Source organism: Thalassophryne amazonica, chromosome 15 (assembly GCF_902500255.1).
Source record: "Thalassophryne amazonica chromosome 15, fThaAma1.1, whole genome shotgun sequence".
Classification (NCBI taxonomy): domain Eukaryota; kingdom Metazoa; phylum Chordata; class Actinopteri; order Batrachoidiformes; family Batrachoididae; genus Thalassophryne; species Thalassophryne amazonica.
In genome coordinates, this window is record NC_047117.1 from 68,432,285 (window position 1) to 68,453,067 (window position 20,783).

The 20,783-nt window shown below is 39.8% G+C and overlaps 1 protein-coding gene across 2 annotated transcripts in view; it reads left to right on the forward strand.

Annotated features, from left to right (window-relative positions):
* Nucleotides 1-10,819, forward strand: part of kdm4c (lysine (K)-specific demethylase 4C) — a 68,808-nt gene extending 57,989 nt beyond the window's left edge. The window contains exons 17-21 of one of the 2 annotated variants that reach the window (XM_034189364.1): nt 2,736-2,930; nt 3,982-4,152; nt 6,369-6,488; nt 9,606-9,698; nt 9,787-10,819. In XM_034189364.1, coding sequence (XP_034045255.1) covers nt 2,736-2,930; nt 3,982-4,152; nt 6,369-6,488; nt 9,606-9,698; nt 9,787-9,954 — 747 coding nt within the window. In that variant the 3' untranslated portion in view covers nt 9,955-10,819. The remainder of the gene's footprint in view (nt 1-2,735; nt 2,931-3,981; nt 4,153-6,368; nt 6,489-9,605; nt 9,699-9,786) is intronic. The other variant, XM_034189365.1, reaches the window with a different exon arrangement.
* Nucleotides 10,820-20,783: the final 9,964 nt, after the last annotated feature.

A 20,783-nucleotide genomic window follows, 5' to 3' on the forward strand; every position in this document is an offset into this window, starting at 1 on the left:
CTGGAGAAGACATAACACATGCTCATCAGTTGGACGGGGTAGTCTTCTAACTTACAGCAATTTTTTTTGGGGGGGGGGGTCACCTTTCTTCTGGTGTGAGAAATAAATACAAAGACACTGACATCCACAAAATTTACTTTTGAAAGGAAAAACTAATTTCACTTGCTACTTAGTTTTACCCTTAATGTATCCAAAAACAAAACACTAATTTATAAGGGGGATGTTTGTATGCATAAAAATTGGCATAACTGCTGCAAATACAGTGGGGTAAAAAAGTATTTAGTCAGCCCCTGATTGTGCAAGTTCTCCTACTTAGAAAGATGAGAGAGGTCTGTAATTTTCAACATAGGTACACTTCAACTATGAGAGACAAAATGAGAACAAACAATCCAGGAAATCACATTGTAGGATTTAAAAAAAAAAAAAATTATTTGTAAATTACGGTGGAAAATAAGTATTTGGTCAATAACAAAAGTTCAACTCAATAATTTGTAACATAACCTTTGTTGGCAATGACAGAGGTCAAACGTTTCCTGTAAGTCTTCACCAGGTTTGCAAACACTGTAGCTGGTATTTTGGCCCATTCCTCCATGCAGATCTCCTCTAGAGCAGTGATGTTTTGGGTCTGTCGCTGGGCAACATGGACTTTCAACTCCCTCAACAAATTTTCTATGGTGTTGACGTCTGAAGACTGGCTCGGCCACTCCAGGACCTTGAAATGCTTTTTTATGGAGCTACTCCTTCGTTGCCCGAGCGGTGTGTTTGGGATCATTGTCATGCTGGAAGACCCAGCCACATTGCATCTTCAGTGCTGTCACTGATGGAAGGAGGTTTCATCTTAAAATCTCACGATACATGGCCACGTTCATTCTTTCCTTAACTCGGATCAGTTGTCTTGTCTCCTTTGCAGAAAAACAGCCCCAAACCATGTTTCCACTCCCATGCTTCACAGTAGGTATGGTGGTCTTGGGATGCAACTCAGCATTCTTATTCCTCCAAACATGATGAGTTGAGTTTTTACCAAAATGTTCTGTTTTGGTTTCATCTGACCACATGATATTCTCCCAATCCTCTTCTGGATCATTCATATGCTCTCTGGCAAACTTCAGACAGGCCTGGACATGTACTGGCTTAAGCAAGGGTACACGCCTGGCACAGCAGGATTTGAGTCCCTCTCTGCATAGTGTGTAGCCTTTGTTACTTTGGTCCCAGCTCTCTGCAGGTCATTCATCAGGTCCCTCTGTGTAGTTCTGGGATTTTTGGTCACTGTTTTCATTGTCATTTTGACCCCACGGGATAACATCTTGCGTGGATCTCCAGATCGAGGGAGATTATCAATGGTCTTGTATGTCTTCCATTTTCTTACAATTGATCCCACAGTTGATTTATTCACACCAACCTGCTTGACTATTGTAGATTCACTCTTCCCAATGTGGTGCACATCTACATTTTCTTCCTGGTGTCCTTTGACAGCTCTTTGGTCTTGGCCATGGTTGAGTTTGGAGTCTGACTGTTTGAGGCTGTGTCTTTTATACAGATAAGAAGTTCCAACAGATGCCATTAATACAGGTAACAGGTGGAGGACAGAAGAGCTTCTTAAAGAAGAAGTTACAGGTCTGTGAGAGCCAGAAACCTTGCTTGTTTGTGGTTGACCAAATACTTACCTCTGCCAAGGAGGTTATGTTTTCGGTCGCGTTTGTTTGTTTGTCTGTCTGTCAGCAGGATAACTCAAAACATTTTGAACGGATCTTGATGAAATTTTGAGGAGTGGTTGGAAATGACAAGAGGAACAAGTGATTAAATTTTAGTGTTGATCCGGATCACGATCCGGATCCAGGAATTTTTTAAAGGATTCTTCACCATTGCGGGATAGGGGGAATTTTGACATTCTATGCAGAAAGGCTTGAAAAAAAATTAAGGTGTAACATAGTCAAATGTTCTATCAAACAACAAAGTTTGGTGATGATCGGATCGGATTCCGGATCTGGTGGTCCAGAATATGCAAAAATATAGGGAAAATAGAAAATGTGTCAGTGTGAGGTGACAAATGAAGCTAGAGATTCACAACTAACACCAAATTGTAGCTGAATCTGTACTGATTCAGTAAGGTGTCATCAGATTTGATGTAGCTTAAAATGTTATGGTGCTAGATCCAGAAGAAAATCGTTTTTATACAATAACTTTTCAACTAATAAAGACATAAAAGTGATTCCAAGTTCTAGTGGTATGTTTTCATGGTCAAGGATGTCAAATATACAGGAAAGAAAAGTGTATGTATCATAGTTTTGGTTGTAACACTGAATTGTTGAATAGATCACTGTGCCAAGGAGGGAATCTCTTTAGGGTCAGTGACCCTATGGCCTTGGCGGAGGTTTGCACTCTCTGAGTGCTTCTAGTCCACCATAATTTACAAATAATTTATTAAAATATCCTACAATGTGATTTCCTGGATTTTTTTTTTCCTCATTTTGTCTCTCACAGTTGAAGTGTACCTATGTTGAAAATTACAGACCTCTCTCATCTTTCTAAGTAGGAGAACTTGCACAATCAGGGACTGACTAAATACTTTTTTACCCCACTGTATATATGTAGTTTTGCAGATATAGCGACTGATTCACTGCGCCCCAGTTTCCCCGACTGAATTGTCCACACTGTCAGCATGTAGTCTGCAGATTCTGGGTCCAGCGGTAACTTTTAGTCATTTAATCTCTCCTCTGGCCTGCATGTCTTTACAGAAGTGCATCTATTGTCGTCAGCGCTGTGCGGGGAAGCGGCATGCAGGTGCTTGTATCCAGTGTTCATGCGGCCGGTGTCCCACCTCCTTTCATGTGACCTGTGCCCATGCTGCTGGTGTCTTCATGGAGCCTGATGATTGGCCATATGTGGTGTCAATCACCTGCCACAGACACCAGTCACGGAGTACCTCAGCTGTAAGTCACCGGACAGGTGTTTTCTGACGCTGTTGTCATGGTCATGCTCAGCAGAAATAAATCTGACAATAATTCTCAGTATGTACCACTTACAAATGATTCATACTTTAGTAGCTCAAAGGACTTGCCATATGGCTAAAGTGAAACCTTGGCTGATTTTAGTCTGAATACGTTCTTGGTTCGAGGCCTTGTTTCACGGCATGTGAACATGGTTTCTTGGGGTGAGGAATTTTTGGAAAGACTTTAATGTCCACCATTCTTATTTCACTACATCTTTATATAGAAAATAGTTATAAGCTGCTATATTAATGCCTTGACTTGGTCGATGACATGATTGAGAGGTTTTCTGGCGAGGAAGTGGATTTGTGCAAAATGTGCGATCAGTTCATTTACAGGAGCAGCAGCTCCTTGAGGTGAAGCAGGTGAAGTGAAGCGTTGTTCATGCAACTCCGCTTCCTCCATCTCCTCCTCTCCATATCCCATGAGGCCCTGTTGCCAGGTCTGTTTTGGTGTTCCCCACCATACAAATCCTGGGTTTGAAGACAACTGGTGTAAATATATGATACAACCCAGGTTTTTTAAGTTTTTGTTGTTTTTACTGTTAATTTTTTTCTTTTTCCCAATTCAGTTTTGTTTGTCATATAAGGGCATTAATGCACTCCTTGTGTGTTCAAGCAGAGTGTATGCATGTTGTGAACCTGCCTATGTAAGGTGTACCTGGTTATTGTGCAAAAAAATCTTTGCACTGGACATCAGAGCAGGCATTTCTTGGACTGTGCCTCATTTTAAGACCGCCAGTAAGATAGGGCTGCTTATGAGTGTAGCCAGCATAGAGCTGTACATCCAGAGAGTCAATAAAGCTTTGGAGACGTGTAGGATTTATATATAAAACAGACATTCTAAGATGCAGTATATTTGATGCCATTGTTTCCTGGACTGGAAGAATTAGCTGAAATCTGTCTTTTCAAATGTGTTATCATTTAAAAGGGAATTAATGTATCACTCCTTTAGTCATAGAATATTAAACTTTCCTGTTCTGTGTCTATGCCAGAAGCACCGAGTGTCCCAGGCAGCCATTACTTTGGGCCAGACGGTGATCTCCAAACATAAGAACCTGCGATACTACAGCTCCAGGGTCACACAGATCAGCTCGCAGACCTTCTATGAGGTCATGTTTGATGACGGGTCCTTCTCCAATGATACCTATCCTGAGGACATAGTGGTAAGGATGAGATTAACGAGGCACATGAGATCATTGGTTGATTCCTAGTCCGACAGGGTCATATAAAATAGTTAAATGCCTTTTTTCATGGTGGCGAGAGATATTCTATAAGCTTCACTTCACATTTTCTTTATCGCATCATTTGTGCAAAAAACATAATTATAGATGTTTAACTGCAGATGCTGCCATTTTTCCACATGGTGTGGATACCCAACCTGCATTGTAGCACCAGAACCCGCAGGTTTAGCCTAGCGTAAGTGAGCAGTTGAAGAATGGTGTTGTAGCTTCAAACCGCTGATGTCACACAGGAGAGGCATCAGGGTTCAGTGTGGTATTTTTTTACGAGGGAGAAATGTGTGCATATGTCCTCAGAGTTTCAGTGGGAAACTCGTACATGCTTCATTTTCTTAGCACACAGCATCACAAAAATGGCCAGGTCCATAAGTAGTTGGACAGTAACACAATTTTACACGTGCTTGTAGGGTAGACTATATGTTTTAATTCAGTGGATTAAAAAAAGATTCCATTAACCATTTAAGAGTTACAGCCATTTCTATACACAGTCCACTAATTTTCAGAGGCCATAAGTAATTTAATGAACTAAATATAAAGACTGTATACACAAATACAAATCATCAATTTTACAGACCGTTTTCTTTAAATATTTCAGGACATGGATATGTCTTGGACTTTATTTGTCAATCATTACATAATGCAAACAGTAGGGTAGTACATGTTAAATGTGTCTGGAGAAGGTAGTTCTCAAAAGCTGTCTAAGAATGAAACGTGAGGGAAGCCCCCAAGACATGTTTTGTGGACATACATTTAGGAACATCCTTCTCTGTCACTCCACCATGAAGCTGTACAACTGGTGATGCACCATTTCACCAGTCACATTCACAGATGCCCATACTTCTCTCAGAATTGTTGTGGGTGTTGGGTAGATGCTTTGTGCTTCAGTTTTGTTATGTGACCTTAATTGGAAAACCAGGAGCATGTTGTGGGTGTTGGGTAGATGGAACATTTTTAGGTCACTTATACGAAGTAACGAGTTGCTTTGGAGGCGGAGACCATCAAACTTTAATGCTTGCCCTTGACCAGAGTCACAGCTTGAGGGTTGCTACGCTACTTCCCGCTGTAACGGTTACAGTGGAAATGATGATCGTGGTAACAGCTAGTGTGTGAGATAACGAGCCAGTGGAAAAGTCCTGTAGAACATTTCAGATGAAAGTTTGCGGATTGTTCAGTGTCTTACAGATGTTAGAAATATGTTTGCCTTCAAGTTTTCCATGTGAAAATCCCGTGTGCATGTTTTTCTTACTGCATAGCATCACAAAAATATACAAAATTGAAGCGGAGAGCTTTGGGAGGAGGTGAGGGGAATTTTAAACATGCACAGCAGAAGTGGCAGTTTTTAATTTTACCAAATGTTCATTTTTCTGTTTGGTCAGGTGATTCAGCAGGTCAGTTAGTTGTAGTCATATTACACCTTTTATGTTTTTGTTTTTTTAAAGCTTTAATTGATTTTAGATTTTTCAGTCTTCAAACCACAAGTTCACTATTTTACAACTCTACTTTGATCTTTGCATTGTTTCAGAGGAATCCTGTTTTTCACAAACTGCTACAAAGAAAATACAGGCAACGCAATGCAGAGCCATGTCATAGAACTCAAACGGAATGAGAATCATGTTTTTACAAATCCTAACATTGCATAGCATAGTCATGAGCATGTTCTTAAATGTTAAGATTACATACTTCACATTGCTGGTGATGATAGTAAATATTTATAGGGATTATTTACCCTCAGGTGGTGCTTGCACTATAATAATAATAATAAAGAAAAATCAACATCTGGTTTGTCCTTGTTGCTGTGCTTTGCATTGTCCTGTTGAAAACAGTGTAATATCTGGTTTACACGGCTTAAGAGTAATGCAGCGTTACTGTAAACTGAGAAAAACTGTCCATATTTTGTCAGGCATCTTCATATTATAAACATACTGATGATAACAAACTAGCATTATTTTGTTGCTGTCTACAGTCTCCCCCCTCCCCGACTGTCATTCATTTCTTTGTAAACTGATGACAGTAACAAAAAAATTCTCACAAATGGGGAAAAAATGTGTCAAAGGTAAGTACAGTGATCAGAGGCTTGATTGCTGATTCGGTTCTGTTTTTTTGATGCACATCTGCAGCTAACTGTTTGTCTGTTTTTGTAGAGCAGAGATTGTGTTAACTTGGGTCCTCCTGAAGTGGGTGAAGCTGTGAAAGTTAAGTGGCCTGATGGTCTTTTTTACGGAGCCAAATACCTGGGATCCAGTGTTTCCTACATGTACCAGGTATACACATGTGCTGCCAGTTACACCTTTAGTTATTGATCAAATAGTTACGCAAGCTACGGATTTTCAGAAGTCAGGAAAAGTTCCCAGATCCCACAGTTGTGTTTGACAGTGAGACTGGAAAATATTTGATTTTAAAGTGTTGGAGAGAAAACTGCAAATATTCCCAGCTATTCACTTCTGCTTAAAACTGCAAATATTCCCAGCTATTCACTTCTGCTTCAGCACCATCAGTGTAGAGGTGAAAGAACTGGTCGATTTCAATGATTAGTCAGTTGACAGAAGTATAGTTGTTAGTAAGTTTAATGAGTAATTATGGGTCGTTGTTGTGTTTTATTTATTTTTGAGGAGAAATGCCCAACTTTGCTAAGTGCTGGTTTTATTAATTTATGTTGATTTATTTTGTGTGTGGCTGAGGATAAAAAGTTATTTGATGTTTTTGGAGTCAACAAAAAATTGAATTTGAAACTATCAAATATTATTCCAACAACAATCTTTATTTCTTCATAGGGTTACTTACTATATCCTCATTTAAAAAGACCACAGGTCGGAATTAGTTACATACAGAATTTTTATTTATATTTATTTATAGAGCTGTTAAGCACTTTTTTGTTGTTGTTTTTTATAAAATTTTTTAAATCACTTAATCACACTTGTACTTGTCAGCAATATAACAAACATCAACTCTGAGAAAGAAATACGCAACAGAGTGTTGCAGATTTTTTTTTTTCCTGCCGATGTTTCTAATAAAATTGCAGACAACATTGAACTTCGTGAACTCCCTCGACATCCTTGCTGTCGTGACTCCACCGACGTTATGAAGCTCTGCAGGTGAATGAAAGGTGGTGAAACTGGAAGAAACATAAAAACACTTAAAGTGGTTGAAGGTGCTGAGGTCATATTGACAAAATGGAGTGAATGTCATATGATGGGAAAAAAAAAAGAGGAGAGGAAAAGTTGCTCAGGTGCAGAGTGGAAGAAGGTGACGTGAAAAGAGGAGGAGGAAAGAGAGAGAGAGAGGGAGGGATAGACTGAGAAATGGCATATGAGGAGGAGGTGACAATCTGCATTATTCAAACTCACTGAAATATTCAGTAAGCTCAGAGTCGACCAGCTTCCACTTAAAGCTTTATTTAGTCGAGCTGGGCGTCAACCGTTATTTATGCACAAATGCATTTGTGATGACCGCTTGCTTTAAGGTGGGTCAGATTTTGGAAAGTGTCTCCACTTCAGAACAAGAACTTTCTATCATCAGTGTGTTATGAAACAAAGGTTGTTCTGTTTATTTTATTTTATTTTTTTTAAACTGAACTGAATTTATTGCCTAATAAATTCATATTATTAGGCACAAACTCATAGACAAAGTAGTTAAAAGAAAGAAAAGAAAAAAGAAAACAATGTACATAGTGCCCAAAAGGCACCATTTGAAACTCTAACCCACTTTTCATGATCTATATTGTGCCGTTTTAAAGCAAATTTTCTATGTTGGGTAGGGACATAGAAACCAGCGGCTTCTGTCTATGTTGGCAGGGAAAGGTCTACTGACCTTGACTTCACGGACTACGCTGTGATTTTTGTGTAATCGATGGATTCCCTGATTACAGCATTTGAGAGGCTGAGAGAGAAATCTGTTTGGGTTTGCAATTGTTTGGGATCAAGACTGAGATCCAGGCTTTCCATGACTTCTGGGCTCAGTATCTCGATGTGGCGAAAGTGTTGAACTTGTAGAGACGTTCATTTATCTCTGCAGTGACATTCATCTCGGCTTTTGTGGTTGAGAGATGCTTGAGAAGAACTTACGGAGTCATGAGGTTCCTGGACAGAGGTGTTTGGTGATGCTGATATCTTTGGAGGAGAACATAGGCCCAAGTCTTTCGAGTCCTGGTGCTTCCTGCGAGACTTGGACACTAACCAATGACCGAAGGTGATGGGTGGATGTCTTTGCTACCAGGTCTCTTTGGTGGATCCTGTACTGCTGGAATGACTTTGTGTCAAGTGATGCCACTTGTTTTGTGAGGTGATGTCAGCTGCGACATTTTGGACACGTGGCGCGGCTCTCTGGGATTGATCCAGTACATATGCACCTCATTGTTGAGAAGGCCAATGGTGCACCCATGTTCACCTGGCTGTGGCAGAGAGATGTTACTTATGAATGGTGGTGATGGATCGGTTGTCTGTCTGGGTGGTTGCCTTGCAGGACCCACTGCAGGTCCATGGTGTGGTAAATGCAGCAGTGCATTACGCCAGCACATGACACTAGATTTGGTTTGGCGTAAAGTACAAAGTATTTGTATTTAACCTTAATTAATCAAGTATGTGTTTTAGGTGTAACATGAATGAAACCACACTGTCATTCCCTTTAAGAGCCGAAGAAAGAGGAAATCTGGTGCAACGCCATCCAGATGGCGGACTCAGTACGTGACAGAAGTGAGAGGTTTTCTGGTGAGGAGCAGCTGTTTGTGCAAACTATCAAAGTGTGCGAGCAGATCAAGAAACAGCACCTCCCTGTGGTGAAGCAGTTTCCTGCTTCCTCCTCCTCCAACCACCTGATCTCCTTATCAGCCTGTGGTTATCCACGCCTTGGTGTTCCCCACCTGTGAACCCAGGGAGGATGAAAACAGCGTAAAAATGTTCTATAAGCCAGAGTAATGAAAGTTTTGTATCTTCCATTTGTTTAAATTTTCAGTTTGTTTTCAGTTAATGAATGATGAGAAGGAAAATGAGCACTTATGCACATTGGGATGTTGTGCCATCTCTGCACCCTTACTTTCGAACGAGGGCTCTATGATGTGAGCGCACAATGGGAATGCGCCAGCGCTTCTCCTGACCACACCTCATTTTATGGTCACCACCCACACATGAGCACAACAGTGTGGACTGCGCTCAGCATGAAAATGATGGCTGTCAGTTTGAAACTACCCATGAGGGCGGGTAAACAGTACAGCCCCAAATTGCAACTAAACATGTGCTTGTTCAAGAAACTATTTTTAATGTTGTGAGGGTTTTTTTTAATTTTTTTTATATCACTTGGCGAGCAGCAGGATTGCAATTTCCGAGTAATTTGGCAACAGTTGAAACTGTGCAGCTGATGACTTCACAGTATTTTCTTGATCTCAGGTGGAGTTTGAGGACGGCTCACAGGTGCTGGCAAAGAGAGACGACGTCTATACTTTAGACGAAGACCTGCCGAAAAAGGTGAAGCGTAGACTCGTAAGTACTCGACTCCAACCACGTGTGACGGAGGTTGAGTTCAGCTTCGCTGGGACGGTCGTCTTATTTACCGCTGTTCCTTCTCCAGTCCACAGCCTCAAGCATGCGTTTCCAGGATGCCTTCTTCACCACACAGGGGGAGAGGAAAAGGCAGCGAACGCCCAATTCGTGGTTCCAGAAAGACTTCGTGGCCCTGCCAGGCCTCCGTACAGCTGCCAAAAGCACGTGGGAGCCGCGCAGCCACAAAGGGAAATGAAGTCATGGAGAAGGATCAGAGAGGAATGGAGGCACTGACTTGACAGCGGCAGAAGAACGGAGGTTGTTTTGTGCGTCTTGAGTTTGTGTGCGTACACTTGTGTGAGTTTATTGGATCGCCTTCCACTTTATGTTCCCCACACAACTTTCCTTGGAACGGCTCAGAAGAGAGACTTAAGGGAATGGATGATTTTGGTGCAACTTCTACATAATACGTCAATGATTGGTGGGCGGATGCTGTGATGGGCTTTAGGAGCTTTCTGATTGGACAGTTGGACTCTGCGAAATAGGTTAATGGGCATCTGTTGCATCCGTTGCCAAAACGCTGTCACATCTATCAGGAGAAAAAATAAAAATAAAATCAGTGACATTGTCACATCACCTTTTTGGAAATAAAAACTTTTTCTTTTGTACATGAAAGGTTGAGAAGTTTGGGGTTTTTCTAAATAGCTTGCCGCTGTTAGCTTTTTTTTCTGGGTCCATCTTAATTTAGAACGTTTCTGCACTTTGCTGGCAGTATTTTGTCATCTGTTACCGTTTTTCCACGCATGCTAGACCTCGTCTCCTAACTGCTTCCGCTGAATTCAAACACACTACAATGGCTTCTTCTCTGCACATTTTTGAGTTCAAACTTAAAAAAATAAAAGTTTATGAAATTGAAAGAATAATTCCCAGAAGTGTGCCGTACCCTCGGAGGGGAAGATCAGATGTGAAATCATTCTACTGTGTTGGATTCTGTCCTATTAACGTGAAATGCTACTGTTGCTCTGTTGAATGAAACACATTGATGAAATTATTTAAAATTTGTATTTATTTTTGGCTTGCTATAGTTGAATATTGCTAACTGCTGTAAAAGGAAAGCAAAATAAAAACTCCACAATCATTTTCTATGAACTTGTCGTATGTCAATCATTTTTAACAAAAGACATTTCAGATGAATGCTTTGATAAATTTTACATTCCAGTACTTCAGGAAAACAGTTTGTTTGTCTTTAAACCACATTTAGATGTCTTGTGTTATTTGAACACTGGCCTGGTTATATGGACCCCGCGGAGCCCACGGGAACAATCACTAAAAGATATACAGAGATAACTAAAGGCACATTGACACTAAATGTTCAAAACTTCGGGCACGCATTCATTTCCTGAACTAGTTGTGAACATTGCGCAGCCTATTAGAAAGCACTGCATGTCACTGCATATCGTTACGTGCAGGGCATCTGAATGATTATGATAAGATGTTGCATTTATAATAAATGTAATGTTACAGATACATTAACTCATAAGAAGGAATGAAACTGCAACTGTTTTACCAATCTGTTACAGTATATACAGTGAGGAAAATAAGTATTTGAACACCCTGCGATTTTGCAAGTTCTCCCACTTAGAAATCATGGAGAGGTCTGAAATTTCATCTTAGGTGAGAGACATAATCTAAAAAAACAACAACAAAAAAAATCCGGAAATCACAATGTATGATTTAAAAAAAAAAAAAAATTTTTTTTTAAATAATTTATTTGTATGTTACTGCTGCAAATACCGGTAAGTATTTGAACACCTGTGAAAATCAATGTTAATATTTGGTACAGGAGCCTTTGTTTGCAATTACAGTAACGTTTCTTGTAGTTTTTCACCAGGTTTGCACACACTGCAGCAGGGATTTTGGTCCACTCCTCCATGCAGATCTTCTCTAGATCTTTCAGGTTTGGAGTTTCAGCTCCCTCCAAAGATTTTCTATTGAGTTCAGGTCTGGAGACTGGCCAGGCCACTCCAGGACCTTGAAATGCTTCTTACGGAGCCCCTCCTCAGTTGCCCTGGCTGTGTGTTTGGGGTCATTGTCATGCTGAAAGACCCAGTCATGACCCATCTTCAATGCTCTTACTGAGAGGAGGAGGTTGTTTGCCAAAATCTCGCAATACATGACCCCATCCATCCTCCCTTCAATATGGTGCAGTCGTCCTGTCCCCTTTGCAGAAGAGCACCCCCAGAGTATGATGTTTCCACCCCCATGCTTCATGGTTGGGATGGTTTTCTTGGGGTTGTTCTCATCCTCTAAACATTATAAGTGGAGTTGATTCCAAAAAGCTCTGTTCTGGTCTGATCTGACCACATGACCTTCTCCCATGCCTCCTCTGGATCATCCAGATGGTCACTGGTGAACTTCAAACAGGCCTGGACATGTGCTGGCTTGAGCAGGGGGACCTTGCTGCCCTGCAGGATTTTAAACCATGACTGCATCATGTGTTACTAATTTAATCTTTGTGACTGTGGTCCCAGCTCTCTTCAGGTCATTGACCAGGTCCTCCTGTGTAGTTCTGTGCTTTCTCAGAATCATCCTTACCCACAAAGTGAGATCTTGTATGGAATCCCAGACCGAGGGAGATTGATAGTCATCTGGTGTTTCTTCCACTTTCTAATAAATAATCATAACAGTTGTTGTCTTCTACCAAGCTGCTTGCCTGTTGTCCTGTAGTCCATCCCAGCCTTGTGCAGGTCTAGTTTTGTCCCTGGTGTCCTTAGACAGCTCTTTGGTCTTGGCTATGGTGGACAGGTTGGAGTGTGATTGATTGAGTGTGTGAACAGGTGTCTTTTTATACAGGTAACAAGTTCAAAGAGGTGCAATTAATACAGGTAAAGAGTGCTTCTTAAAGAAAATTAACAGGTCTGTGTGAGCCAGAATTCTTGCTGGTTGGTAGGTGTTCAAATACTTATTTGCAGCAGTAACATAAACATAAATGATTAAAAAATCATACATTGTGATTTCCGGATATCTTTTTTTTTTTTTAGATTATGTCTCTCACAGTGGACATGCACCTAAGATGAAAATTTCAGACCCCTCCGTGATTTCTTCAAGGTGTTCAAATACTTATTTTCCTCACTGTATATCATAAATAATGACCTTTGAGACAAGATTCCAGATGCGTTATCCACTATAAGATGAGCACAAGACAAGTGATTTCAGGTTAGATTATATTAGATAGCACTTCATTGATCTATGTTTAACTTTATTGATCCCTTGGGAAAACTCCCTCAGGGAAATTGCGGCTCCAGCAGCATTGTATAGCAGCACACAGAGTAAGAAGCACACAGTATCAGAAGTGAAAAAGAAAAACGGTTTGCAATATAAATACCAGACATACTGATCAATACTGGTTTACTAGCTACTACTGTAGCTCTCATTCCCGACCTCTAAAACAAGACAAATGAGGGAAGCCACCAAGACACTTTGGAGAAACTGTATGCTCTAATTATTATGCTTTATGCCACAAGTCACAGCTTCATGGTGGAATGGAACAGAATTATCACACAAGAAAACCAATCAAATCTAGGCTTGAATCTCCCATGTGCCTTTTATTAAACTTGCTGAAATTTCACATTTTTAAGAAAAACCTTTTCTGTGCCTCTAAACCATGATAACAGATAAAGGTACAGTTATTGCAGTAACAGCCACAGAAGCCTAATGGTTTCAGAGTTATGTATATCTTGGTGGCTTAGTGTCCGTCCAACATGGTCACTCAGTTTTTGAGAAGTGTTTACTCCAGACAGATTTACTGTACAGAACCATGCTGTTTGTATTTATTGTTTCATGTGACTTCCAAGACTTAGACATTTTTTGTCCATATTGACACAATGGCCTCATGTAGCTGCTGCACCATTTCACACCCACCAGCCTGGATTGTTGATAGAAAGCAGGATTAATCAAAGCTTTCATGTTCAGGAGAGAGCATATTTCACCCATATTGGCCTCTCTTCATTGGCTTCCTGTTAATTCTAGAATAGAATTTAAAATTCTTCTTCTTACTTATAAGGTTTTGAATAATCAGGTCCCATCTTATCTTAGGGACCTCATAGTACCATATCACCCCAATAGAGCGCTTCGCTCTCAGACTACAGGCTTACTTGTAGTTCCTAGGGTTTGTAAGAGTAGAATGGGAGGCAGAGCCTTCAGCTTTCAGGCTCCTCTCCTGTGGAACCAGCTCCCGTAATTATTGTATAGTCTTGCCTTACAATATAAAGCGCCTTGGGGCAACTGTTTGTTGTGATTTGGCGCTATATAAATAAAATTGATTTGATTTGATGTTCAGTGCATATGGAAAATATTCACAGCGCTTCACATTTTGCACATTTTATGTTACAGCCTTATTCCAAAATGGAGTACATTAATTTTTCCCTCAAAATTCGGCTCACAACACCCCATAATGACAACATGAAAGAAAAAAAGATTTGAAATTTTTGCATATTTATTAAAAACTACGATTACGTGTACATAAGTATTCACGCCCTTTGCTCAATGCATTGTTGATGCAGCAATTACAGGTTAAAGTCTTCCTGAATATGATGCCACAAGCTTGGTGCAACTATCTTTGGGCAATTTTGCCAATTCCTCTTTGCAGTACCTCTCAAGCTCCATCAGGTTGGATGGGGAGCATCTGTATGCAGCCATTTTCAGATCTCTGGCCACTCTACCATACAGGCCTGATTGGTGGATTGCTACAGAGATGGTTGTCCTTCTGGAAGGTTCTCCTCTCTCCACAGAGGAATACTGAAGCTCTGACAGAGTGACCATCGGGTCCTTGGTCACCTCCCTGACTAAGGCCCTTCTCCCCCGTTCAATCAGTTCAGATGGGCGGCCAGCTCTAGAAGAGTCCTGGTGGATCCGAACTTCTATTTATGGATGATGGAAGCCACTGTGCTCATTTGATCTTCAAAGCAGCAGAAATGTTACTGTATCCTTTCACAGATTTGTGCCTCGGGACAATCCTGTCACGGAGGTCTACAAACAATTCCTTTGACTTCATGCTTGGTTTGTTCTCTGACGTGCACTGAATAAAGGTGCAGAAATCGAGAGTCATCGGACCAGAGATGTTTTTCTAATCTTCCATTGTCTAATTTCAGGATGCTCGTGTTCACTGTTGCCTCAGTTTCCTGTTCTTAACTGACCGGATCTAGTGTAGGGTCATTTGTAATTATTATTTTTTTTTGGTGAAAGCAAAAACTCGATTTTGAAAGATGATATCATAAGCTTAAAAAAAAAAATTTAGGGTGCCATTTTTTTCTTCACATTCTAAGACACAGAAACCCAAGATGGCGTCCAAAATGGTCTCCGTTTAGCAATCATGCAATATCCGCTAATACACAAGATATAATTACAAAGTATCTAAACATAGGTTTTCTGACACAAGGAAATCAATGGAATCAGCAAATTGTGTAATTACCAGGATATAAAAGGGTTTAGTTCATCTAAAAACTGTTGAGATCAAAGGTTCTTCCACTGTTGATTTTGCAAGTTTTCCCACAAACACAGATTGGAGAGGTGTGTAATTTTTATCGTAGGTACAATTCAACAGTGAGAGACAGAATCTAAAAAGAAAATTCACACAAAAATCACATTTAATAACATAACAATTTAATAACATTTTAATAATTTACATTTGATTGCAAACAAAAATGTCAGCCTGTTTTTTTTTAAAGTAGAATCAGGTGAGTTTTTGCTTCACCAAAAAAAAAAAAAAAAAAAAAAAAAAAGCACAAATTTTATTTCATGACAAAAGAGCCTACACTAATCAGTATGCAGTGTGGTCTCCTGCTGCTGTCGTCCATCTGCTTCATGATTCTGTCTGTCATGACTTCAGAGAAGCTCTCATGTCGACTGCCTTTGTTCCAGCTCAAACCACTTGGCCATTCTTTTTTGACCTCTGCTGTCAAAAGTGCATATTTTCTCAGACAACCACTGCTGACTGGGTGCTAATTCTTTTGTGGATCCTCCATAGACTCTGGAGATCGTTGTGCATTAAAATCCCAGTAGGTCAGCAGTTTTTGAAACACTCAAACCAACAACTAATTAATTTCTGTATTTTCTGGAGTATTAGTTTCACCTGTTAAAAAAAAAAATGCCTCTTGAAGAGGAAAAATCCATATACATAAAATCCATATCCATATATGTCAGTTTATCATAGGTACACTTCAACTGTAAGAGACATAAATGTACCTACAACAAAAATTACAGACCTCTCCATTCTTTGTGGGAAAACCTGCAAAATTGACAGTAGATCAAATACTTATTTGCATATATATATATAAACATCATGAACACTAATATATAAAAATTTTACAAAATTAAAAACAACAGACAATTGGAGTAAATTGCATCTAACACTATGGGGAAGATGGTTGTGGCACCACAGATAAATTACCTAACTGGTATGATACCTACTGGTTTTCCAAAACAGTTTTTGTTAAGGTATAATAAAATGATAAAATATTTTTTATGGGGGGGGGGGGGGGGGACAAACAAACCTCGAACCCCTATGGATAAATTACACCAACCAAAAAAGAGAGGGGGTCTATCATTACCAAGCATAAAATACTGTTGTATTTCCTTTGAAATGTCAAAATTTGCAAAACACTGCTCTGGCACAGACAGACTGGCGTCCTGTCCTGGGTGTACCCCGCCTCGTGCTCTATGACTGCTGGGATAGGTTCCAGCCCCCGCGACCCTTAATTGGCCTAAGCGGTTGAAGATGAGTGTGTGTGTGTGCGAGTGAGTGTGGTCTGGCACACAACCAACGCTGGACTGGATCTTAATTGAATGGGAGCTCACCTCTCCTTTTAAACCCATGGAAGTCCTTCTGCAAACAATAAAACATGAGAAAAATTAAAAGTTTAATCCCATTTTAGTACATGCAGGAAATACACAAAAGATGCAAGATTTCTCACTGTACACAAAAATATGCATCCATATGACATAATCCCAAAATAAAAATAGATAGACAATATATTGGAGTCACTGGTTAAGAAAAGTTATGAAAACATTAGATGACTTTTTTAAGAGGGCAATTTTCTTTGCTGTAATAGAATAAAGGATAAATTCAGATTGGATGGACAAGGTTAGTTTTCAAACTATTTACACATAAGACGCAGGGGTGGTGGCCAAGTGGTTAATGCGCTTGGTTTCAGTTCGGAAGGTTCTGGGTTCAAATCCCACCCCTGCCACATTTCTCCATGTAATGTGGAGTTGCGTCAGGAAGGGCATCCGGCGTAAAACCTGTGCCAAATCAACATGCAGATCCACCTTGGATTTGCTGTGGCGACCCCGAGTGCAAACAAGGGAGCAGCCGAAGGGACTTACTATTAAAGAGGGGACCCTGTTCAGTCATTATAAAATAACACTCTAATAAGACCAAAATGATGGTTCTTGGTCCAGTGAGACATTGGCATCAATTTGACTAGCTAGCGCTTAGCCTAGGCTCATGTGTCATACATCACACTGACAAAGTGAGGAACCTTGGGGTAATTTTTGATCCTACATTGTCCTTTGACCTCCACATTAGAGACATTACGAGGACTGCTTTCTTCCACCTGCGAAATATAGCGAAGATTTGTCCCATCCTGTCTTTGGTTGATGCTGGGACCCTGATTCATGCATTTGTCTCTTCTAGATTGGACTACTGCAATGTTCTATTTTCTGGTTTACTGCAGTCCAGCATTAGGGGTCTCCAGTTGGTTCAAAATGCTGCTGCCAGGTTTTTGACAGGAAGCAGAAAGTTTGACCACATTATACCCATTTTGGCATCTCTTCACTGGCTTCCTGTCCCTGTGAGATCAGATTTAAAGGTTCTGTTACTAACCTATAAAATTGTTCACAGACTGACACCTCTCTACCTAGCTGACCTAATTAAACCCTACGTACCGGCCCAGGCTTTGCGTTCTCAGGGTGCAGGACTATTTTATGTCCCTAGGGTGAATAAAAAGTCTGCAGGTCATAGAGCTTTCTCTTATCATGCCCCTGTTCTGTGGAATGATCTCCCTGCAACAATAAAACAGTCAAATTCTGTGGAGACTTAAGGCACACTTATTTTTCCTTTCATATGGCTAGCATACTGGCATAGCACATTGCTATGCTTTTTGCTCTTTTAATTAATTTTATTAAGAATTGTTTTTGTAGTTTGTGCCAGTTGTTTTGTCAGTTGCGTGGCCCAAGCAGAGGGTCACCCCTTTGAGTATGGTCTGCTTGAGGTTTCTTCCTCAGAGGGAGTTTTTGCTTACCACTGTCGCCTGTGTGCTTGCTCTGGAGGTTGGTAAGATTAGACCTTAATTGTGTGAAGCAACTTTGTTGTGATTTGGCACTATATAAAATGAAATAAATAGAAATGGAAATAAAAACCCTGCAGAACACTACATGGAACTACAAACAATATTCCACACAGCTTCAGAATGGTATGAGTTGTGTCCCTGGATCTGATATGGGAAAAATTTGCTATGTACTCTAGATGAGAAAACATGGGAGGTGATTCTTTCAGACACTGAAGAATATATCAGATGGCAAAGGTAAATTTATTCAATATAAAATAATTCATATATATTATTTCACTCCACCAAGACTTCATAAAATGGGCTCAGTCTAAGATGACCTATGTTGGAAATGTAGAAAAGAACATGGCACATATATGCATGCATTATGGGAATGCCATATGGTATTTCCCCTTTGGAGGAATCTTATGGATTGCATTCTGGCTCACCAATGTTGTGCCTTCTAGGAGACAAATCTGTAGTGCCACATCTAAACAAATCTTTATATAGAGTCCTAAAAAAACTGGTCTAATAACTTGTGCACATGATTCTGTTGGAAGGAACCTCAAACTCTCATCGAACGTGGTGGAAACTGCACGTGGGAAGATGCTGAGCAGACTGAACTGTAAAATGAAGTGATCAATGAACAGTGGGACACTTTCTGTGAATATGTGTGAAACAATAATGTGACCACTTAAAGACACGGATAAGGGAAACTCTTGATATTTTGCACCGACACACTTCACTCGGACTTGATGTCAGCCTTTCTCAGTTTTGATGGTTGTTGTCTCTTGGGAGGTTTCTTGCCTTTATGTTGTTTGTTTATTTGTGCTTTTATTTTTATTTTGAGTGAGTTTGCCAGTTTGTGATGAGTATCATTAAATATAAAACCCATATAAACCCAGATCAGTAAGCTATCTTGAGGCTCAGCTTCAGGGACAGCTTTTATCCAACCGCCATAAGACACTTAAATGCAAATCAATAGAAAGAACTGTGCAATATAGAATGCAGGATGCAGAAAACACTGTAGCAACTTAATCCTTGTAGCATATTCATATGTGCAATATCCCATGTCCTTTATTTATCATTGCATGTTGTGTATACACAGACGCAGAGACAGTTATCGATAAGCTTAATAAAAAAAACAACAATTTATCACTATCACACACCTTGGACTGGTATTCTGTGCTTTATTCAGTGTTGTTATTTATTTGTGCAGTGCATCGATATTTCGGTGTGTGACAGCATCTGTGATGTTTTTTACTGAATGACAATAAAACAGAGTCTAGTCTAATTATATTAGGGAGGGGTGTTATTTCAAAAAATTTGTAAATCTAGAAATGTTTGCATGGAATATGGAAATATACACGGAATAAACCATAGCAGGATAAATTTTGGGTCATTTGGTTCCAAAAACCCATATGGATGGAGCCAGTGAAGATATCTGGTTCAAAACTTGCCAAAAATATCTACGAAAATGTCATATCTTGAGAACCGCTGCACCTAGAGACTTGAAATTTGGCTCCAAATGTTGCTTGACCCCAAGTTTATATTCAACTTCTATCACAATAAGCCCATCTGGTGTTTTTTAAAAGTAATTTACAAAAAAAACCTAATTTCAGTACATATGTTACGATCAATTGTAACAAACAAAATCTATGTAGCTTTTATTTCAGTGGAGTATAACATCAGTGGAGTATAATCATCACATGTAAAGAATGGCATGGCCACAATGAACTAATTATAAGCAACAGAGTGGTTTTCAGCGTCAACAGCACATATATACGACACATGCGTTACTTGAAATTTTCAAACGCTCCGTCCATATGGGATTTTGGAACCAAATGACCCAAAAATTATACTGTTATGGTTTATTCCACGTATATTTCCATATTCCATGCAAAAATGTAAAGATTTCCAAAATTTTTTGAAAATAACATCCCTCCCTAATTATATATATTAAAAAAGTAACATACTCCAGAAAATACAGTATTTTTTTTTTCTCTCCAATGTCTGGAATTACCAGCTGAGGCAAATTTTCCAAGTGTCAATCATTGGCGCCATGTTCATGTCCACCTGTCTAGTTTGTTCCCTGACTGCTCTCAGGTTCTTTTGCTGATTTCTTCCATTCTCAGTGTGTCAGTGAAGGTTGATACAAAATGTGCTGAAATATTATTTTTGGCAAAGCTAAAGGAATTTAATTCTCAACTCATTTTGGACCAAATGTGGTACACACTTAAGCTGATGCCAGAATTGCCCTGGAAAGGTCTACCATATGTCAAGGGGGGAGGGGGGTGTCATTGGGGACAAATGTCTGCTTTCCGTAGTTGTTGCTGTCTTCATGCCCATGGGTACTATTACCAACTAATTTAATACAAACAATGCCATGGGGCGTAAACCGCTTGTTTGTGGTTTTATCCACCTTTTGGGCCACCAGTTTGAAACCATAATGTGGACAGCACTTCAGTTTCCATGGATACACTAGAATCATAGGCTGTTAAAAAAAGCATTACAATGTGAACTGTAGTGAATGAATATTAAATACCCACAGATAATTTTATTCTGATGCTCCACTCCAGCTCTTATTTCCTGACTTTCCAAAAGCAGAACGCACTCTTCTGCCCAAATCTGTCGTAAAGCTTAAGGTTTTTATTCCTGGACAGAGTTTTCACCAAAGCATCATAAAACAACGGCATTAACTTTAATCCTGTAAACAACTAACACGACTTAAACTATAAAGTGTTACCATAAAACAGCAGCG